The 24,453-nt window shown below is 42.5% G+C and overlaps 1 protein-coding gene across 1 annotated transcript in view; it reads left to right on the forward strand.

Moving 5' to 3' along the window:
- The first annotated feature begins 9,910 nt into the window (after positions 1–9,910).
- The window catches only part of LOC126456423 (uncharacterized), a 154,346-nt gene continuing 139,803 nt past the window's right edge, over positions 9,911–24,453 (forward strand). The window contains exon 1 of the mRNA XM_050092175.1: positions 9,911–10,233. Coding sequence (XP_049948132.1) covers positions 10,080–10,233 — 154 coding nt within the window. The 5' untranslated portion in view covers positions 9,911–10,079. The remainder of the gene's footprint in view (positions 10,234–24,453) is intronic.

The following is a 24,453-nucleotide window of genomic DNA, read 5'->3' on the forward strand; positions in this document are numbered from 1 at the left end:
TGTAGGCTGATCTTCTACTTTGAAATGACCACGTAATTAAATTATTTAGCAATCACTTTTTTCGCTCCAAAGGGCACTATCAAACTACTTGCTGGTAAAAAGAGTAACAACAGTTGTGTCGTCTTCGTGCAAAGAGAAAAAATAAAATAAAAAAACTAGGAACATATAGAAAATACACTACTCAGTCACTTCCGTCACGATAAAAATTGTTATGTTACATAACTATGGTTTTATCGAGATTCAGTCATTGCTATGCTAGGATGAACAGGCCATAGAAATTCAAAATCACAAAAACAGCTGTAATAGAAAGGAAGGAGGATTGAAATTAGACAAACTGTAGGCTTTAGTGCTAAATAGAGCAAACAGTGCCAACTCTTCCATATTACAAGCTTCATGACACACGTCGGCGCGGCTCTGCAGTCTTAGACATCGGTCTAATGACGACACGAACCAACCATTGCGTACGTACGTCTAAACTGTTTGGCTTGCTGAGCTTCTTAAAGTGTGTACTGCTGTCTGAATCTGTATAGCCTCTGATGATGTCCCCAGGACTGGAAGACGGTTTCGTGGCGCTAAAAGCCACATCTTCAGGTGAACATATGACTAAAACACTAGAGCGGAAAAGCTTGGAATGTTTTTAACCCAACATTCGTAGTCCGTCTAAAGAAAGCACAGCTAAAAGACAGAACTTCATAGATTAAAAACTCCAGTATAGTGGATGGATCCAAAGAAATCGTACCATAGTGATCGCTTTTCCGATCTATACAGAACCACGCATAGGTCGGAGAAGCGATCACTATAGTACGATTTGTTTTGGACCCATCCACTATATTGGAATTTGGCAGTTTTTAATCTATGACATACCGTCTTTTAGCGGTGTTTTCTTTTGACGTACAACGAATGTTGGGTAAAAAGATTCCGAGCTTCTCCGCTCAAATGTTTTAATCATACGTTCACCTAAAGATATGGCTTTTAGTGCCACGAAACCGGTTGTGAGCCAGTAATAAAGGACTAAATAAAGCTGAAGCGGCTGTTAATACTAAAGATAAGATGGACTGGTCAAGGCTTAGGCCAAACTAAGCAAAACACCGCTGATAAATACGATACTAGTATTGATTTTATGAAAGTTATTTTTACTCCCAGTGCATAATAGCCGAAAATGAGGCGACAAGCAGCGTAATAAATCTACAGTAATGCTACGATCAAAACTACAACCAAAGGAATTTAGCATGTATCAGTGTAGCAACTCGATACTTGTCACTACACATGCACGCAGCAGCCATGCTGACATTCTCTCTCTCTCTCTCTCTCTCTCTCTCTCTCTCTCTGTCCCTCTCTGTCTCATCTACACACTCCGTGAACCTTCTGTTACGCTCTCTCCATCTCGCTCTCGTCCACAACACCTTCAACCGCCTTGAAGGGTTGTTTCGCTTCGCTGTGTATTCTTCGCCGCCCTGGGCTATATAAACCCGCACCGCGCAGCTCCTACTCGTTTTGTACGCGTAGTTCTTCAGCATGTGAATCCACGCACCACTTTCGGACCGCAGTCTATTAGATTAGTGTTTGCTATTGACTACAGTTGTAAAATTCAACATCTTATAGCGATTCTGTGCTATGCTTGCGTTTTGTAAAACTGAAAATCTCGATTTTGAAAGACAGAGTGGAGTGTTGACTTAAATGTATTGCAACAAAACCTTTTATCAAAACTTCCAAGGTGGTTCGCCAGGCAAATGCGGCATAAACCTTAAAGAATTCCCAATCAAGACCATGAAAGAAGGTGATGTTACTATTTCAAGCTCTGCAGCCCTCCAGCAGTAAGATATGTTATATAACAAGCTAGTTCTGGATAGTTCCATGCTAAGATGCCCCAAAATTTAGAAACTATACACCCCAACTGCAAAGACAAGAATGAACAATTTTTTATACGCACGAAAGAACAGTTACTGAAAAGTCAACAAACTATGAAGTATGTACCCAAAACTATGAATGAAAAAGTCATGGAGGTATTGTATCTGGGTTGGTTATCGCACTGCACATGTCGACAAAGCTCACACTATACTTGAGAGTTTAATAAAACCATGTGTGGCAGACGTAAAGAAATAAACGCTCGGTGTAAAACCTGCGAAGCATCTGTCTACAGTGGCGATTTTAAAAGGCACTATTTCACGTTGAATTAATTGTCTTGAAGGCTACATCCAACAAGGACTAATCGGTTACCTTCAACACAACTAATTCGATTTGTAAATGGATGAGTCGACTGATGTTGCTGGACTGGTCATTTTGCAGACAATTATGTCATATCCATATAAACGCTCATTCAAAGAAAAAGTTCATTATGTCCGTATCGCCCACAAAAGAAATTTTTGACATGATTAACAGTTTTTTTCTTTGAAATAGATTATCTCGACTGGAATGACTGTTTCGATGTCTGTACAGATGGAACCAAGCCAGTGATTGGTAACACAGCAGTAGCCGAACCACTAATATAAAGTAAAGCGCTAAAATGTAGTTCCAGCGATTGTATCCAGGATGGACAAGCAAGCACTCGCCGTAAAGAAGATACCTCCAATCTAAAACCGGCTCTTGGTGAAGCAGTAAAAATACAAAATTGCATTACATCATGCCCTCGTCAGTGCCAATTGTTTTCAATATTGTGAGAAGATTGTGGAACCGAACACGAAACACTACCGCTCCATACGGAGGTTGCATGGTTATCTCTAAAATACTACTGCTTATCTTGGGGCAAGACCTTAAGAAGATTATTTGAACTAAGAAATAAATTACAAGTAGTTATAAATGATATTTATTTTAAATTAAAAGACCGTTTGAGCTATGTGACTTGGCTGTTGCGACTAGCTTTCTAGCCCTATATTTTTGGAAAAGTTTAATGAATTACATCCATCTTTACAAGGCAGACAGAAAACAGTTTTCAGTACTAATAACAAACTAACTGCCTTAAAAAATAAAATTTTTGGCTTCGTGGTGTTGCAAAGACAGAACTAGAAACCTTTTTAACAATTGATGTGATTATTGGCGTTTTGAAGAATTGGTGCAATTACTTACTTTACTTTTCCGTGTCCAGATCAAATTTTATTTTTCCAATAGTTAGCCACCGCTACGGCTTTGTCGTTGGCTTGTAGCAAGTCACTAAAACTGCAGGGCTCCGGCAGTAGTCGGCACATGAGCAGATGTGCCTCGTCTTGTACCTCTCCGCATCCGCAAAGAACGTCGTCATCGTTAGTCAGCAGTCCGCACTTACACAGATTAGTTTTGCATCTGGGTACACCAGCACTCAGCCTATTTAGTGTTCTCCACACTGTATAAGGAAGTTTGTTTCCAGGCGCCATTTGCTCTTTTGGTATTATCTGCAGTGCGGTTTGTTCATTCTTCCATTTACGGACTCTATTATCTTCCTGTGAACCGTCAAGGATCTTGGTTCTTGCAATAAAGCTATTTCTAGACTTAAGCCTCCGAGCCTGAGTGACGTGCCCATTCAGTGGGTGTCGAGAATTTGTTTCTTTCTTTGTTCTCTCAGCGTCTGCTGCCACCTGCCTTCTGATCTTGGATGGGGAAATTCCAGCAAGTAGGTACAAATTACCCGTTGGTGTGGGTCTGAGACAGCCTGTAACAATTCGCATTGTCTCATTTTCACTTACATCAACCTGTTTAGCATGTGCAGATGCTTCCCATACTGGCGCTGCACAGTATACTGCAGAAACACACAGAGCATGTGCTGATGTTCTCAGTACTGATGGTTGAGCTCCCCATTCATAGTTTGTCAGCCTGCGGATGATGTTATTCCTGGAGCAGACTTTAGCCTTGGTGTTTTGGCAATGCTGCCTGAAGGAAAGCGTTCTGTCAAGTACAACCCCAAGGTATTTAGGTATTGGACAGTGCTTTAGCTTCTTACCTTGCCATGTAACGTCGAGCTCAACTACAGCATCTCTATTGTGCAGATGGAAAGCACATACCTGGGTTTTGTCAGGGTTTGGCTTGAGGTGATTGGCGTCGTAGTATTGAGCCAGTTCTTCAAGCGCTCTAGAGAGATTTCCAGATGTTGGATCAAAATTGGACCCCTGGACCACCACAGCTGTGTCATCAGCGTATACGAACACTCTTGCATCTTGAGGTATAGGTTGGTCATTAGTGTACACATTATAAGGGATGGGAGAAAGTACACTTCCTTGTGGTAAGCCATTCTTCTGCAGTCGCCATCTACTGTTCTTACCATTTAGGGAGACATAAAATCTTCGAGTCTGCAGAAGACTACCAATAACCATCGTCCACCTACAGTCCCCTATGAGGTGATAGAAATTGCGCAATAGCTTTCTGTGGTTTACCGTGTCGTATGCAGCAGTAAGATCTATGAAAGCTGCTCCAGTTATTAATTTTTTTTCAAACCCATCTTCTATATGTTGCGTCAGATTAAGTATTTGCCCACAACAAGATCTTCCTGGTCTGAAACCGGATTGTTCCTTTATGAGCTTTCCATCTATAGTTTCTGCCACCCGAATGAGAATCATCCGCTCCAGTATCTTATAGAGATGGCATAGAAGTGACACTGGTCTGTAACTTTTGGGGTCCTTTATCTCCTTGTCAGGTTTTAGTAAAGCCATCACTCTCGCCTGCCGCCATAGTTTTGGAATATTCAGCTCTTTAATACAGGTGTAATCGGCGGCAGTTTGAATGTTCTGACTGAATCTTACTGCTAAGCACAAACAAATATACTGAAGCGCCAAAGAAGCTAGTAAACAAGCAGAATACGGCGCTGCCGTCGGCAACGCCTATATAAGACAACAAGTGTCTGGCGCAGTAGTTAGATCAGTTACTGTTACTACAATAGCAGGTTATCAAGATTGAAGTGAGTCTGAATGTGGTGTTATAGTCGGCGCACGAACAATGGCACAGAGCATCTCCGAGGTAGCGATGAAGTGGGAATTTTCCAGTACGACCAGTTCACGACTATACCGTGAATATCAGGAATCCGCTAAAACATCAAATCTCCGACATCGCTGGGGCTAGGAAAAGATCCTGCAAGAGCGGCACCAACGACGACTGAAGAGAATCGTTCAACGCGACAGAAGTGCAACCCTTCAGCAAATTTCTGCAGATTTCAATGCTGGGCCATCAGCAAGTGTCAGCATGCGAACCATTCCACGAAACATCATCGATATGGGCTTTCGGAGCCGAAGCCCCACTCGTGTACGCTTGATGTTGCACGACACAAAGCTTTACGCCTCACCTGGGCCCGTCAACATTGACATTGGGCTGTTGATGACTGGAAACATGTTGCCTGGTCGAACGAGTCTAGTTTCAAATTGTATCGAGCGGATGGACGTGTACGGGTTGGAGACAACCTCATGAATCCATGCACGCTACATGTCAGCAGGAGACTGTTCAAGCTGATGGAGGCTGTGCAATGTTGTGGGGCGTGTGCAGTTGGAGTGATATGGGACCCCTGATACGTCTAGATACGACTCTGACAGGAGACACGTACGTAAGCATCCTGTCTGATCGCCTGCATCCATTCATGACGATTGTGAATTCTGACGGACTGTGACAATTCCAGCAGGACAATGCGACACCCCACTCGTCCAGAATTGTTACAGAGTGGCACCAGGAACACTCTTCTGAGTTTGAACATTTCCACTAGCCACAGACTCCCCAGACATGAACATTATTGAGCATATGTGAGATGCCTTGCAATATGCTATTCAGAAGAGATCTCCAACCTCTCGTACTCTTACAGATTTATGGACAGTCCTGAAGGATTCATGGTGTCTATTCCCGCCAGCACTATTTCAGACATTAGTCGAGTCCATGCCACGTCGTGTTGCGGTACTTCTGCGTGCTCACGGGGGCCCTACACTATATTAGGCAGGTGTACCAGTTTCTTTGGCTCTTCAGTGTATGTCGTTATTATTATTATTATTTTCTCTGCATGGTGTCTGGTATTATGTCCCCTCACATTTCACTATTTCATACATCAGCATCTGTTTTCTAATTCTTTGCTGTTCACCAATGTTGACAACCGTTTCTGTTTGTCTTTGTGGCTGCTTTTGTTTCTATTGTGGTTTGTAACGAGCCAGGTGGTGCAGTGGTTGGCACATTGGACTGATATTCAGGCAAACGACGCTTAAAACCCGCGTCCGGCAATCCATGTTTAGGTTTTCCGTGATTTCCATTAAACGCTCCAGGAAAATGCCGCCGGAATGGCTCCTGTGAAAGGCACGGCCAATTTCCTTCCCGATTCTTGACGTGATCCGAGCTCGTGCTCCGTCTCTAATGGCCACGGTGTCGACGAGACGTTAAACCCAGTCTTCCTTCCTACCTTCCATACTTTCTTATTTTGGTATGAAAATCTACCTCTGAGTCCTCATTTCGTTGTTGCATACATGTACAGAGGAGAAGTATCGTAGGTTTAAAACCCAGGCATAGCTAGCAGTTTATGACCCGCGGGCCTCATTCACGTGCTTCCTTAAGCTCGCGAGTCGGGTCGTCACGTGACACAACAGCAACGCTTGTTACAAAGTCAAATCCATACCACCCGTAATGGTAATGTGTATGGAGTAACGCACCGATATGAATGACACACCTTTCCAGACACGCCACTCAACAAATTATGGCTAAAAAAATGGCTCTGAGCACTATGGGACTTTACATCTGAGGTCATCAGTCCCCTAGTACTTAGAACTAGTTAAACCTAACTAACCTAAGGACATCGCACACATCCATGCCCGAAGCAGGATTCGAACCTGCGACCGTAGCAGTCGCGCGGTTCCGGACTGAAAAATTATGGCTAAAAACACGCGTTTTTGAAAAGATATTCATTTTATGTTCTCCCCATCTTCAGATGTTTACATTTGTTTACGTATCGTGAACATTGTTATCTAATTTACAACGCTTTGCAGTAGCTGTCTTAAAGGCTACCGTTGCTAAATTCTGCAACGCGATTAGTAAATAAACAACGTCCAAGACACGTAACTAACGACAGGGTGCCAAGTACCTTGAAGTGTCATCATGGAAATATAAACACCTATCAAAGGGCCGGCCGCGGTGGCGATGCGGTTCTAGGCGCTTCAGTCCGGAACGGCGAGACTGCTACGGTCGCAGGTTCGAATCCTGCCTCGGGCATGGATGTGTGCGATGTCCTTAGGTTAGTTAGGTTTAAGTAGATCTAAGTTCTAGGGGTCTGATGACCTCAGATGTTAAGTCCCATGGCGCTCAGAGCCATTTGAACCTATCAAAGCAACTGGTTGCAACTAATTCATTATTAATGCCTTTCAGCTTCAACAACAGCAGTGCTCTAATACGTCGACAACGGGCAAGAATTATTGAATTATTTACTACAGTTAAAACAAGAAAGAATAGAAAAACGAAATACGGCAATGATGCAGGCAATCCCAGTCGACAAATAATTATGAGTACTTTTGTGATTTTTGGCCACGGGCATGTCATTAGAGTGTTTGAAATTTAGGTGTCAGTATAAAAAAAAAAATGAAAATTGAGGATGCGTTAAATGACGATCAGGTTGGCTGTGGGAAAGGTAAAGGCACCAGAGAGGCAATTCTGACGTTGCGGTTGATAATGGAAGCAAGACTATAGAAAAATCAAGACATGTTCATAGGATTTGTCGACCTCGAAAAAGCGTTAGACTTTGTAAAATGTTGCAAAATGTTCGAAATTCTCATAAAAATAGGGGTAAGCTATAGGGAGAGACGTGTGATATACAGTATGTACAAGAATCAAGAAGAAACAGTAAGGGTGCCCAACCAAGAACTGAATGTTCGGATTAAAAAGGGTGTAAGACAGGGATGTAGTCTTTCGTCCCTACTGTTCATTCGGTACATCGAAGAGGCAATGCCGGCTGTTGTGACCGAGCGGTTCTAGGCGCTTCAGTCCGGAACCGCGCTGCTGCTACGGTCACAGGTTCGAATCCTGCCTCGAGCATGGATGTGTGTGATGTTCTTAGGTTAGTTAGGTTTAAGTAGTTCTAAGTCTAGGGGACTGATGACCTCAGATGTTAAGTCCCATAGTGCTCATAGTCATTTGAACCATTTGAAGAGGTAATGATGCAATAAAAGAAAGGTTCAGAACTGGAATTAAAATTGAAGGTGAAAGGATATCAGTGATAAGATTCGCTGTTGGCATTGCTATCCTGAGTGAAAGTGAAGAAGAATTACATGATCTGTTGAATGGAATGAACAGTCTAATGAGTTCATAATATGGACTGAGAATAAATCGAAGACAGACGAAAGTAATGAGAAGTAGCATAAATGAGAACAGCGAGAAACTTAATATCAGGATTGATGCTCACGAAGTAGATGAAGTTAAGGAATTCTGCTATCTATGCAGAAAAATAGCCAACGACGGACGGAAAAGGAGGACATCCAAAGCAGACTGGCACTGGCAAAATGGGTATTGCTGGCCAAGAGAAGTCTTAATTTGAGGAAGAAATAGGTCTTAATTTGAGGAAGAAATTTCAGAGAATTTACATTTGGAGTACAGCATTGTACGTCAGTGAAACATGGGTTGTGAGAAAACCGGAACAGAAGAGAGCCGAAGCATTTGAGATGTGGTACTGCAGAGGAATGTTGAAAATTAGGTAACATACAGGGTAAGGAATGAGAAGGTTCTGTACGGAATAGGAGAGGAAAGTAATATGTGGAAAACGCTGACAAGGAGAAGGGACAGGGTGATCGGGCATCAGTTACGACATCAGGGAATGACTTCCACGGTACTAGAGGGAGCTGTAGAGGTCAAAAACTGTAGAAGAAGACAGAGATTGGAATACATCCAGCAAATAACTCAGGGTGTAGGTTGAAAGTGCTACTCTGAGATGAAGTGGTTGGCACAGGAGAGGAATTCGCGACGGGCCACGTCAACCCAGTCAGAAGACTGATGACACAAAAAAAAAAAAAATCCACAAACACTGTTAGCAAGCATTTTTTAAAAATATTTGTCCAAAAATATTTTTGATGACTGGTCACATGAGCGTGGGTTGATCTGCATCACTAAATAAATTAAACTATCATTTCTTTTTTCATTTTAAAACGTTTAAAAGCCCAAATCACGCGATCTCAACATATATTGGTTGTCTTTAAATGGGAACATTTCGGGTTAGGCTTTACCGTGACTGTTACTGATATCTAATAAAACAACAAGTTACTGTTACCAGTCACGGTTTATTTACACCCACGACTCACTTCGAAGGTTTAAACCTCCATCATCACGTGAAGTTACATGTATTAGTATGAAATGTGTGGTGTATCATGACAGAGCAAAGAGCCTGTAATTCCTGGAGACAGTGCCACAGGCCACACAAAGTCTTAACACAACACACACGTGTGGTACTAACACATGAAAATCTAGTTGATGTTGGAGGTTTAGACCTTCGAAACGCGTTGTGGATGTAAATTAACAGTCACTGGTAGAAGTGAACTTGTTTCATTCGCTACATCGTTTATATTGCACAGAAGCCAAACTAGAAAAATGCGAACAACAGGGTGGTGAATATCTGAAAACGCGTCGCGGGCGGTGTACAATGCGAGCGCCTCGCTCTCCCACGAATTTGTTCCGCGGGCCGGACTGAAAACAATCGCGGGCCCGGATCCCGGTCCGCGCGTCGTCGGTTGCCTGCCCGTGGTTTAAGTGACTGAGAAACAGACTGCTGAAATCCACAAATACATTCTCTGCTTATGTTTAGGAACACGTTACAACTGCGTCAGATACTGGCACACTGTTTAAGAAACGCGGAACATATGACAGTTGCGCTGCAGCGGCGTCGCCGGCCCGCGCCGCGAATTGCGATCGCGGGCGCGCCGCGTCCGCTGTCGACTGGCCCGTCTTCGCAGGCGGAGCTCTTTGGCACGCGGCTGAGCGCGGAGCCCAGCAGTCGTATCGTGACAGCGCGCGCGGTAGGTTCGGACGCGACCGCGGCGGAGGTGTGGGGCCACGCGCACGCGCTCAAGTTGCCGGTGCATCGCGACGCGGCCGTCGGACGCCACCAGTGAGTGACATGCAGTGAATCCTCCCGTGCCAGTGTCGTGTCATCGCAGTCGACCTCTACCGCTGGCACCATGGACGCACCGACGTCATCGTCAGCTGTAGCTGGGACTTCGTCCTCCGCAGCGGAGACTACGCAGCAGCAGATGGAGCAGCAGAAACTGTTGCAGCAGATTCGGCAGCCCGTCATCGTGGCTACGGAGACTGTCACCCACGAACTCACATACGGTGAGTTTAGCCCATGTCCCGTTCGCGAAGCCGGTGTTTCACGTAACTGTTGCTCCACTGTAGTATGGTGCCAGCAGTGAAGACCATTTCTCAGCTCTCTGCAGGGTCTTCCACATGCCGTGGCCCACGTGCAGGCGGGACCACCTTTCTGGGAGAGGGCGGGGCAGCGGCGGCGCGTTCTGAATCACGCTGTTACCAAGGCTGACCGCGCTTTCTGCTGAGGCACGCTCAGGTCGGCGCGCTCTTGTCTTCGCGAAACCCGATAAGCCGCCACTTATCGCGGGTTTCCTTGACAACTGCAGAGGCTGTGTCGCTCTGTTGCCTTGCGCGGGAAAGCGCAGCTGTTGCCCCACTGCTAAGCGTCTGATTAATGTGGTGGCGCGAACGGTGGAAAACATCTCACTTGTTGTAATCATTAGACACTAAAGACAAGCCTTGTTTATTTAACCAGTCTTCTCTGTCCTTCGCCATCTTCGCCATTTTATGGTAGTTGTTACGGTTCGTTTCACTGACAACACTTCGTATTATGGATTTGCTCGGTGAGCTTCTTGATTTTTTTTACTAGGATTTGCCCTTTGAAGCTGCTTTTATGAAGCTGTTATGTCAAGTTAAGAGTCACAATTAATGAAATGTTCCGTGTTATTATGCCGTCATCGAATGGATTTCACTTTAAAGCCCGACGTTTCGTCCCCATCTGCGGATGAATGTCCGTTTCACACCCTGGCTCTTCCCGCAGATGGGGATGAAACGTCGGGTTTTAATGTGAAATCCATGCGACCACGTCATAATAACCCGTATCATTTTATTAATTGTGACATTTCCGGCCGTGAAAGTTTACATTTTACAACAAGTTAAGGATACAAATAATTTCGTTTTTCTTCTCTATATTATGTTAGTCGATATCCTTTCCTCTTTACTCTATTGTGATATTTGTCGATTAGATTTTCTTTCAGCACAGAATGTTTTTGTGGTTTTTCCATATCAACATTTATGTTTCTTCTGATTTTTTCTTTTCTTTTACCCCGGTATTATCTGCATGAGGCGTTTAGCGGTTTGTCTTTCCCCTATTGCACGTAGACAGTTTTGTTACATTATAGCAGTGATCTTGAATTCTAATCTAGTGTAAGAAGTGTGCCCCTCTCAAGATGAGAGAGTAAAACCTTCACAATTCTATCTTACATCGTTCCAAAGTGTTGTAGCTGAATAAATCAACAAACCATTCGTTTCTACTTTGCTTCAGCTATTAAACGTTTCGGACATTTTAAGATGCCTTCTGCCTTTACTTGGTTATTGTTTTTTTAGAAAGTGTATACTGACCAGTGCAGCAAGTGTATTTTGGTGAGAACTGCATTACATAGCAGATTGCTGCGTGGTTCTGATTGTATCTTCTGTTAACACAGGCAGATATACAGTGTTTTGAAAATTTTACATTGTTCGTCAACAGAAAAATTTAAATTGACAAACAAAACATGCTGCAGAGATTTACTATTATTATTTATTATCTGCATGAGGCGTTATACGGTTTGTCTTTCCCCTACCCTAATTCACGTAGACAGTTTTGTTTCATTACAGCAGTGATCTTGAATTCTAATCTAGTGTAAGATGTGTGCTCCTCTCAAAATGAGAGAGTAAAACGCGTTCTGGAACAAATAATAATAATAATAAGGGACACATGCATTGTTTTTTATTAATCAACTCGATTTGCACCATCTCGGACTTAAAGCCCACCGTGGATGTCCTTAAATTAAAAGTGTTTTGTTATTAATTTGTAATGCTCAACACCGTAAACACATCTATTCATCTTCGTGTTGACCAATTAGGATCACATAGCTACTTCAGTTTCTCGCGTTTTTCCAATACTTCATCCTCTACTTGTGCTGTCTTTTTCTTCCATGTTGCTCCCGATATCTTATTTCATCTTCCTCGTAATCATGTCAATTTAGTATTTTATTCTTGAAAAGGCTTTTTTATGTGGTATTACCAGGCTACGATAGCATAAAAAACTTTTTAAGTTAAAAAGCTCACTATAATACTATTAAAGACAGCAATTTTATGCTACTTAGGATGTTTCTGTACCCTGAAAGACAACTCGTGGCACTGCCAGTTTTCAACTGGACATCCTGGAAAGTAATGCCTCCGAATTTTTAGTGCAAAAACTCTTAAAGCTTATGAATAAAACAAACGTTATTAATATTCTACTTCTTAATTCTTCATGTCTAGATGTTTATTTCTCGTCGCAGTCACCCTGGCGACGAACACATTTCTCCCAACGAGAGACCAGTCTGTTAACACCGTCACTATAGAATTTTGACTTCGTTGTTGGACCCGCACCCTTACCTCTGCTTGCATCGCTTCATCGCTATCAAAGTGAAGCCCTCCAAAGTGTTCTTTAAATTTTGGGAACAGATTAAAATCGAATGGAGCCAAGTCGGGGCTACATTAAGCATGATCAATGACAGTGAACCCAAGGCGTCGGATTGTTGCAGATGTCGCAGCACTCGTGTATGGTCTGGAATTATCATGCTGAAGAAGAGAGTGCTCAATGTGTGACCGAACTCTTCAGATTCGAAACTTGATTACAGCACGCTGTTTCTCAGGCGTCGACATAGTTACGGTAGACACCGCCGTGTTACACGCTACAATTCGGAAGCCTCTAGGGGCATTAGGCTGCAACTATGTAGACATGAATAATAAAGATATACAACGTTAATAACGTTTATTTTATTACATACCTCTAAGATTTTTCACATAAAAAAGTCGAATGATTGACTTTTCAGCATCCCCTCGTACTAAGAATTACTACCCAGGTGTTCAAGGACAGCTGACCTTCTCATTCAGTGAGAGAATCCCAAATGACGGTGAATTGCCTCTATTTCTAATGGGACCTGTTAAATAATACGACGAGTAGACTGGTTGTACTACATTGCACCCTCAGTTTACAATTTCTTTCACCGTTTCGGACGAAGTAGTAAGTTTTACTAAACAGTGCAGTGATGTCTGAAGGCATGCAGCGCTGATAGGAGTGACGGGAAATATAAATCACATTACTTACGAGGTAGATAAAAAGTGAGTTGGAAACTTCGATTTGTGTCAATCCGCCGGCCGGAGTGGCCGAACGGTTCTAGGCGCAACAGTCTGGAAGTGCGCGACCGCTACGGTCGCAGGTTCGAATCCTGCCTCGGGCATGGATGTGTGTGATGTCCTTAGGTTAGTTAGGTTTAAGTAGTTCTGCTTTATAGGGGACTGATGACCTCAGAAGTTAAGTCCCATAGTGCTCAGAGCCATTTGAACCATTTTTTGCGTCAATCCAAAGACCGTCTGAATGAAAGAGAACTACCTTGTAGACGTACAGTGTTGCGGCCAATAGAATTTCTCGAGTTTACAATTGGCTGTGGTGTCATCAGTTCTCGAAGTGACGGCCTGAGTGACAGCCACGTGATAGGGAGATCAAGAGATAACAGCGTATTCGATCGCGGGCCGATGATTAGGACGAGACACATAGAGCACTTCCTCTAATCACGTTAGAGAGTGCACTAACATGTAATCAAATGTGACAAAATAGCGGGTAGTACAAAATTAGCCTTTAAGGTACAGAAATGTAAAGGTGTCCACATCAAGAACTGTTTGAATGCAGTAAGCTTTCACTACAAAGCTAATGAGTCAGAATTGGATTACGTCCAACCATACAAACAACGGCCTAACTGTGCGTGGACGTATAAAGTGGAATGATGATACAACTTCACTTTCAGGTAAAGCAAATGGCAGGCTTCTATATGTACCTATAATATACCGGTACATTATTTTCGTGTCCAAGACATAGGATTGTAAAATCATGCAATGGCACAGGGGAAATATACAACAATGCAAGTGAAGAGTATCAAATGTAAAAAAAAAAAAAAAAAGAATAAAGACGTCAAATATGCAAACAATATATCAAAGCTACACAGAAATAAAAATATGAAACTGGTGGTAGGGCTCGATGTTCTACTACCTGTATGTTGTTTAAAAAATGGAGGATTGGATTTAACGTCCCGACGATATCGAGTCATTAGAGAGTGTGCATGTTGTTTCCATTAGCTTTGAACAGAGGCAGAGGTGCTATGTACCTATCAGTTCCCCACGTTCACAGAGTCTGAGCTGATGCTTCGGATTGTCCTTGCACTACTGCTCTTCTCTACTCCGTATGTTCCGCGCTGTACTCCGCTTGTCGGGGCCAAGACCAAGTGTCTGCTTGGTATCGTTAGATTGACTTCCAGGTATTGTTCTTCGTCAGAGCTCTATTCGGTGGGACTTAAGAGGGTGCGGAATGAGTTCCGCCTTCAGTAGAAAGGCTTTGTTTGAGCTGAGAGCAGGAGACAGCTTCCATAATCACTCAATGAATGACCGCTGCTGTCGTTTTTCTGCTTCTTTTCTCGACTTCTGACTCTGCCCTTAATCTGATGTCAGAGGATTCTATGACTGTAAGGTCTGCCTTGCTGACAGGAGTCAATCGTAGCCATCCTGTTACAATACGTCATTTATCTTTCGAAGCAGTGACAACCGGTTTGGTGCAGGAAGTATATTTTCAGACGGGTGTCACGTATTGTGTCGCGCAGAAGCACAGAGCAAGAGCTGACGCGCGGGGAACGTCAGGATGCGTACCCTGCTTCTGCTACTAGCGAGCGTGCGGATAACATGCCTTCATGTCCAGACTGCTCGTAAAACACTTGTGGAATACTGATAAAGTACATTGGATACTTATCATGCTGAACCGACTAAAGACAACGAAGGATTGAGGGCGAGCGCCAAGTTGTCACATGTTTATTTGACAGATGGGAGATTAAAACAAAATCTGCATTACTTGAAACGGCAGGCACTGAAAGAAGACGCATGATATTCTTCAAGAGCCTGATTAAAATTTTCAAGATGACCTTTTCTGGGCAGAAGTTACGGTTATTAACCAGTTTTCTACATATCACTTCTATCGAGACTCTGAACATAATTAGAGGCTTAGTCGTTCTTCAACCAGGTCCGTCTGTGAATCGAGGGGAAGAAACTGTACGAAAAAGCTGTTCTCAACACGAAAGCTGGTGTGAATACCATAGCGCTTTATCAGGCTGCTTCTTATTGGGTGCAGTAGGATGTCATTGCCTTACTTTTATCTTCGAATTGGCGTACCTCTGCCAGTTAACAGACCTTCCGTTGGACTCGGAAAAACGGCGCGACTTGACATTTTTCACATACAGGAATAAAATCGGCATGCGATTCCTCATTCAAGACATACGTTATGTAAAGAATTCATATCGAGTGCATTTTGAGCACACGTGTATGAAAACGAGGAGTCGACAACACTATCACACTGAGTAGCGCATCGGAATGTATAGAGAAACGTGTATCACGCCGCTGTTTCGTATCAGCCGTCGTAACTCACTGAGTAGACTGCTGAAACATCAAAAAACCCACATCCATCATGGACCTATGGTTCGAATCCTAATGTGGTCCCTTTTTTTAATTTTGTTTAGACGTTCCATTCTCTAGTTTCGTCGTTTATAAGCAGGACATCATTTTATCACATGGCAGTAGACTGTCACATGACAGTGGGATCCATCAAACTGCTTGAATGTGTCTACTAACTGCCCAGTGTACAACCATAACTGGTCATGTCAAGTTCATGTAGGGCGGCTACCCGACGGAATACAAAACAATGAATATGTCGATACGCTTTTGGTGCTGGGTGCATCAGATAACCAAGCTGCTGCTGCTGTTCGTGTGTATGTTGGTCGGTGCCCTCAAAGGCGCCATCCATGTTGTCCAAGGGCTAGACGTACAGCACAAATAGAAGGTGCGATTCTGGAAACCGTTCACCAATCACCTCGGCGAAGAACCCGTGATATTGCAGTGTAGTTCCAAATACCTCGAAAACTGGCTGAAGAAATGCTGCACGATAAAAAAACTGCATGTATATGATTACACGTTAACTCAATACCAGCAGCCAAAAGACCGCATTCGACGAGTATGGATGTGTGATTAGCTTTTGCACCAAGTAGAGGATAACGAATGTTTTATAAATAACGTGATGTGGACTGACGAATCTAGCTTCACTCGTGTGGGTGATTTCGAACTCCACAACAACCGTTATTGGTCTGAACACAACCCACATGTTACACGTGAACGAGGCCCTCAGTCATATTTTGGTATAAACCAATGGGCTGAGCCGGCCGCTGTGGCTGAACGGTTCTAGGAGCTTCACTCCGGAACCGCGCTGCTGCTATGGTCGCAGGTTCGGATCCTGCCTCCGCCATGGATGTGTGTGATGTCCTTAGGTTAGTTACGTTTAAGTAGTTCTAAGTTCTAGGGGACTCAGATGTTAAGTCCCATAGTGCTCAGAGCCACTTGAACCAATGGGCCAGAGTCGTAAGAGGAGTGCTTTTGGGCCCTTGCCTATTGCCGGACAAGTTGAATGCACCCCTGTATCGTAAGTTTCTTTGCAATACTTTGTCTGACCGATTAAAAAACTTTCCACTTGATGTTCGGCGACGGCTGTGGTTTCAGCATGACCCTTTGGAATGAATGTGCATAACTATTTTAATGAAGCGTTTCCATTGGCCATGGAGGCCCAATGCTCTGCACTACATTTTAATTTGTGGCGACACTTAAAGGAACAAGTTTATAGTAATCCACACATGGATGTACACGACCTAGTAGCTCGTGTGCATACCGCACCGGCAATAATGGATGCAGGAGTGTTGCGTAGTGTCTAGCAAAGTACGATCCAGCGAGTGGCTAAGTGCTTGCAAATGCAAGGTGGTCGCTTTGAACATCTTCTCTAAGGTAAATGTTGCCCATACACGTACGTACCGGCTTTGCGAATATAGGCCTGGACGTCAATTGTAGAGAATGCAATTATCGTACATGGCATCACGTGCAACTAGTGTAGCCTACCTGTTGCACTTTTTGTACCTCATTTTCTACTGACGATTTATTGTGTCCACTATTATTTTCTATTAGCTTTATTTGTGTCATGGACGAAACAAAGTGGTTGTTTATGTCTGTGAGAAGTTCATGTTATGTCTTAATGTAACAGAAAGAAACACACAAAATACAGCGTTGTGGAGATGTAAATTGGATACAATTTTATACTTTAAATGAAAAAAAATATTGAACACGAACACGACTCGAACATCGGCGAGTCTGCATACGCTTCCCCACGGCAGTGCCCTGTTTCACTGATCTAATGGCACAGCTCTGGCACACTGCATAGTTCATGCTACCTGTTCTTGGCCACTCTGCACGCAGTTATAACGTTGCCATAAACTCGTTTTTTATCGCATTTCAGTTAAATCTACTGGCTGGACTAGGTTTTGCTAGATACACTTTTGTCTTGATTTGGGATGAGGAATCGTATGCTGACCGCCAAGTGCAGTATTTTTTCTTCATCCTTTATACAAATCGCAGCTAGAGATGAAAAAAAGAAAAAAAAACAAAGCTGTGGGCATATTGAATACTGAACAACGAATTTTTGGATTTTCCGTCTGACAGCTATCCATGTAGCCACCACGTCACACGCCATACATAGTAAAGTAACCTCTTTCGCACGTAATTTATAGAGCACAAATTTATATGTAGCAACCGTGGAGGCTCTAATTTCTTTTTTCGCCAGCGACCGTTCCAAGGGTCACGTTTAAGTACCTCAGTTCAGGCAAAATTGTAACTGTCAGCTCAAGTGTTGTGGTCAAAAACGTTCGAATGGCAGGGATAACCGCCAGCTACATCGGACAGGCAGAAGAGAAATGCGCATCAAAGTATTAAAGATCGCTAACCAGCTAGATGATGGAGTAAAACATTTCAAGAGTAGAGATATCAATGGCGAGCAACTGCTCGTCACGAAGTGCAGTGGCCGCCGTCCTACACGTTTTATGGCAGAGACGTTTCCGTTGGAACTCTAAATGCGGAAAAATTATCAACGGGTAGATGAGGCATACACATACTTGTGCAGCTGAGGTTCCTTCTAGAGAAATTGTCCGTAAAATGGAAGTGCATTACACTGAGATTCGTCACTTTCTTCGGTTCGTAGGCTTCTCAAGTGAATAATTACTGTGTGCGTATAATATCACGAATGACATTGTGTATATTAAGAATCTGAGAGCAAGACTAGTATCATACAATAAAATACTTTGTAAAAGCGTGTTCGCAGAACTGTATGATTGATCGAAGAATTTTAAGCACCCCACGAACGGAAGTACAGAGGGCGAAGATGTTATTTCGACATAGCTCCAAACAATTTTATTTGAAACAAAAATAAATGAAACCAGTTATTGGTGTTTAGAGGGGGTTATTAAAATGGAAAAGGTGAAACCACTGACTTGCTCTTTTACACAAGAGTATTGGACACTTGCAGTGGTGAATTGTAGCAAAAGTCGCGAAGATAAGCATGGAGAGATGCACACCTGCATCAGCCAAGGCACCAGCCACCATAGCAGCCGTTGCGATGATATCAGTGCAAGAACTGGGCCTCGAAATAGCTTCTCTTACTGTGTATTTGACTCCTTGAGAATATTTTATATTCCCTGTCTTAGAATACTCCAAGGGAACAAATTTGCAAGGTTATCTGTGATTTATACGTGGGTCAAGTATTAAGCGGTGTTGAAAACATTTTAATTTTCTGAGGCTATAAAAATATGGAGATTGTTTTGGATAACATATTTCTGAAAGTTTTTCGCCCCTATGTGATGAGATGCACGTCATAAGATGGATTTCTGGTACCAGTGTCGGCCAGTGATGATGATCTTATACCGAGTGATTCAGCTAAACACATCGACTCAAATTTTTTCGTAACCGTTTACAAATATCACAATTCTTTTTTAACCCAGATAAATAATAAGAAAATTTTCACTGCAAAAAATGTACCCTTTTTCCATAAGATATTAATTACGTAAATACTGACAGCAACTTGGCTTGTTTCATATAGGGCTGTAGCAATTTCTGTTGCTGGTGCAGCAAATTTCGAAGAGATGATTGCAACTGCGTTTCAGTCTTAAAGCTCGTCGGAGAAATTGTAATATTTAAAACATAGGATGTATCTGTTTTGAACATCAGCCGATTGCTGTGTTACGTGCATTTTCGCAACTTCACATCCTGTAAGGAAATACGACACAAAAGATAAGGATGAAACAGAGAGTTTCGCAGCCAAGATACCGTTTTAAAACGGTCACTGTTTTCAGTTTTGTTTGTGTAGTTCACGTTTAGTGAGCCCTGGTTTCTTTTAAAATTCCATGCACCAATGGTCTACTTTTTTTGGAGGTTGTAGAGAAAATGAGAAGAAACAAATTAAGTTCAATGCACAAATTTATCCTGACGCACAGTGTCCAACAAGTACGACAGTTCAGAAAATATGCAAACAATGGTTGGTTGAAAGGCACCGGAATGCCTCGCTCAGCGTAAGGGGCAAGACGGCAACAAGTGGAGCGAACTAATTGGATGTTCTGGCAGCTGTTGGTCATAATTTACACGTTAGCTCCAGAGATACTGTGAGTGCCTCTGGAATAAGTCAGTCAGACGTTCTTGGCTTTATGCGTGCAAACAGCTTCCATCCCTCTCATGAGTCAGTTCAGCAACAGATTAACCAGTGGGATTTTGGGAGACGCGTGGGATTCTGTGACTGGGCTCTGACTCGACAGATTGTTTTTTGAGAACTTTCTTGCAATTAATCTGACTGAACACAGAATTACGATATCTTAAACGGTTCCATAAAAAAGTGAGGTGAGCAGCTTAGCTGAATTGGCCCGTACATTCGATATTTACGCAGGATACTTCACAAAGGAAGACGTAGAAAGCTGTTTACAAATCATGTACAACGGGATTTTCGTCCACAACGCTCTGTAGTGGACCTGCACGTGTTTTAAGACAAAGGACCACCACCAAATATGGTCGTAATTAGTGTATGGATACTACACATATGTGAGGGTGAATTCATTATACCTACATATATGAGGGTGAATTCATTATACGTGAGTTCATGTGACATCAGTACTGTGGAATTAATCTGGGATACTATACAGAGGAATGCACGTACATTGGATTCAGTTCCGACCAGTTGGACCCGATAGATGAAATGTGTTCGCAGTTGCGAATATGGAAAACCATCAACTGGATAGTGGAATACCGACTATGAAAATTTTTCTGCCGGACCGGGATTCGGACTGACTCGCCTCTTATCGCGAGCGGTCGCCTGACCATTAGACTATCAGAGCACGTTTCACAGCCAGAACCAACTTCCATTAAAACGTCACAATGAATGTACGAGTGCAGGTTATAGATACGTGGTTGGCAACATATGGAAGTTTGGTTTTTGTCGTGGAGTGTGAACGGATAGCCTAATGAAAAGGCGACCGTTTGCGTTAAGTGGAAAATACGAGTTCGAGTACCGGTCCGGTACAAATGTTCACTGTCGTCATTCTGTTATAGAGCTGATGGTTGTCCGTACTCAACTCTGAGAGTACATGTCATGTATTTCATAACGGCTGTAGTCGTCGCAGAGTCTGGTCCTTTGGACATGCTTGGATCCCCGAAGGAATATTGCATTGTACTTCTGAACAACAAAGACACTTCAATGTCGTAATTGGACACGATGCTGAACTCTTCAATACTTTCGATGTCTTACTAAAGTTCATTCCACAGAGAGTCATCATCAGTACCAGGATCGCACATTTGCTACATGCTACGTGGAAAGAGTGTTTGATTCAGCCTCCGGCGTATGAGGACGCAACGGTGACCGAGCCAAGAATTCGCGTTATAGAATGGAACAAAATGGTTATTCCCGAATGTTTCCGCTCATCGAAACGTTCAATAATATCCCTAGGGATACGTTATTAGACGAAAGAAGACCGGTGTTTGCTACACCGTTGACGCATCACACAGCGGAAATATTGTGTGGTGGTCGAAAATTCTAACAGCTCAGCTATTACAAACACATCGCTATGACGCCTGCGGCAATAGAGGTATTGGGCAGCCAGACATGGATTATTTTCCAATTACAAAAATGGTTCAAATGGCACTGAGCACTATGGGACTTAACAGCTGAGGTCATCAGTCCCCTAGAACTTAGAACTACTTAAACCTAACTAACCTAAGGATATCACACACATCCATGCCCGAGGCACGATTCGAACCTGCGACCGTAGCGGTCACGCGGTTCCAAACTGAAGCGCCTAGAACCGCACGGCCACACCGGCCGGCCACTATTAAGTAATACTGCTTATGTGGACGACTGACGAGTTATAAATAATGGGAAGTTAGTGGCAGTAATAGAACTGACGATTTATGAGTGGTGTGGTTTAATTAGGGTGCCCATTAACCGGGATTATCCCATTTTCTTAGTCTCAATAATTCGTTCTGACATTACAAAAAAATAAATAAAAACAATAAAACTGGCTATTTGGCCAGATTTTCAAAAGGCTTATTATCAAACATTACCAAACTGGTTATAATATTTTCTTATTGTCGATTTTATGAACTAACAATCGAAAATGTCATTCCTTATATGTTGGTACCCCCTGATATGTGTATAGATTAAGCATTATAACCGCTGCGATCTATATTTTCTTTGCTTTTGCCTGGTGTTAGCACCAGGATTAATTTCGGAAGGGCTAGCATATGGTGGTGATAAATTACAACGAGTCGTAATACTTATAATGTCGCAACGGAAATAAAACTTCTTGTAAGAGCTTCAGCGCAAACTGCATTGCATCACTGCCACAGACAATGATTTTCCAACAAAATGTAAGATTCGTAATTATGGTGTATCCGTGTCTCGCGACTGTGCTGCAGGTCTCGGATTCCGAGAAACGCGGGAAGAATCTTCTATCGGCAGATTCCTCGCTAAAGACGACTAGATATTTTGTGACTTCAAACGCAGAGAAACTGAAAAAACGTAGTTGCAGCAGAAGGATCCATGTCATTCTATGTTGTTAAACATCACCAGAGCTACCATTCTAATGACTGCAGTGTGCAACTACACACACACACACACGCAGAAAATGTTTCGTGTGTTTCGTGTAGAAGAGTGTATGAACCAAGTGCGAGGCAATCACCAAAAAAGTTATAGCTCCGTGTACCCAAAGGCAAGTGTGTAAACAGTACAATTCCAGAGGAAGAGGAAATTTGGAATCAAAGTCGATATTTTACGAGAAACTAAAGTCTCTCTTTTGCCCAAGGAAATTATGGTCATTCTAGGTTTAATGTTACCCTGGCTGCGTACGACAGAGTCCTGAAGATGCAGCTACATTTGGAGGAGAACGTACGAAGTTACGAAATTACGTAGCTGCTCAGTATGGAAATATTGGAGAGGATAAAGGTAACCTAATACATAGGACACTGAAGTAATAGCGGATGCATGAATTATGTATGTTATCCTGTCGGAATTTCTAAATTTAAATATGGATGTCTTTCTATTCTACTGAAAGATAGCGTGAATAAACTTTTCTCTTTCCAAGAAGAACACCTAAACATTAGATTAATCCTTAGGCGTATATGTTGTTCTTGAGCTACGTATCTAATTAAATAGCTGGAGCCAGTTTTGATGTGGAAACGTTGTGGAACTTCAGAGTTTGCATAGACCTGTGCGCCCTTATTATGCAAATATCTGTTAAGAGCAGTTTAGCGTCCAGTGTGGAACAGTATGGAGATTCGTTCTTGTGGAACTCTGCCACGTCGAAAGATACCCTCGAGCGAGGTGACTTTGCAGTCAGCATACACAGTAGCTTCGTCTCCCGATGTAGCGGGTTTCGAACCACCGTCCGACCTTACAAATTTAGATTTTTCTTGGTGCACCCAAATAAATTAAAGCGAATGCTCAGATGTCTCTCACAGAATTCCACGGGCGATTTGAATCTGCACCATTCCGGAATTGCCGCCTATGTAACTAGCCCTACTACTAGCATGCACAATCCCTCCCCAATAAGAGAAGAACTAGAAAAAAATAAATTTACATGGTGTTAAGAATTATGATTTGTAATGTAAAGGAACGCAGTGCTAGCAGCCTTGCTACACAGAAGTTAAGGTTCTGGGCAACTGCAATTGAGCATACAAATGGCTGTTTTCTGCGTAGATTGTTATTGGTATAGTTTTCAAATATTTTTCCGTTATGTATTGTTATTTCTTTACTTTCTCAGACGCTAAGTCTGGTTAAAAATGGAAAGTGACGCGGACCTTGATCAAGCGTCACTTCCCTTTAACTGTACGGTGTATGTTACATTGCATTTAGGAACTTTCGGGTAATTGAACATGTATCAATAATTACGGATTTCTGTAGTTGTATATATAAGTTTGGATGTAGCTGTATTGCATTGATGTACTGGTGGATATTGTGTGGTATGACTCCTGTAGTTGATAGTATAATTGGTATAATGTCAACTTTATCCTGATGCCACATGTCCTTGACTTCCTCAGCCAGTTGGATGTATTTTTCAATTTTTTCTCCTGTTTTCTTTTGTATATTTGTTGTATTGGGTACGGATATTTCGATTAGTTGTGTTAATTTCTTCTTTTTATTGGTGAGTATGATGTCAGGTTTGTTATGTGGTGTTGTTTTATCTGTTATAATGGTTCTGTTCCAATATAATTTGTATTCATCATTCTCCAGTACATTTTGTGGTGCATACTTGTATGTGGGAACGTGTTGTTTTATAAGTTTATGTTGTAAGGCAAGCTGTTGATGTATTATTTTTGCTACATTGTCATGTCTTCTGGGGTATTCTGTATTTGCTAGTATTGTACATCCGCTTGTGATGTGATCTACTGTTTCTATTTGTTGTTTGCAAAGTCTGCATTTATCTGTTGTGGTATTGGGATCTTTAATAATATGCTTACTGTAATATCTGGTGTTTATTGTTTGATCCTGTATTGCAATCATGAATCCTTCCGTCTGACTGTATATATTGCTTTTTCTTAGCCATGTGTTGGATGCGTCTGGATCGATGTGTGGCTGTGTTAGATGATACGGGTGCTTGCCATGTAGTGTTTTCTTTATCCAATTTACTTTCTTCGTATCTGTTGATGTTATGTGATCTAAAGGGTTGTAGAAGTGGTTATGAAATTGCAGTGGTGTAGCCGATGTATTTATATGAGTGATTGCTTTGTGTATTTTGCTAGTTTCTGCTCGTTCTAGAAAGAATTTTCTTAAATTGTCTACCTGTCCATAATGTAGGTTTTTTATGTCGATGAATCCCCTTCCTCCTTCCTTTC

The sequence above is a fragment of the Schistocerca serialis genome, chromosome 2 (assembly GCF_023864345.2).
Source record: "Schistocerca serialis cubense isolate TAMUIC-IGC-003099 chromosome 2, iqSchSeri2.2, whole genome shotgun sequence".
NCBI lineage: Eukaryota > Metazoa > Arthropoda > Insecta > Orthoptera > Acrididae > Schistocerca > Schistocerca serialis.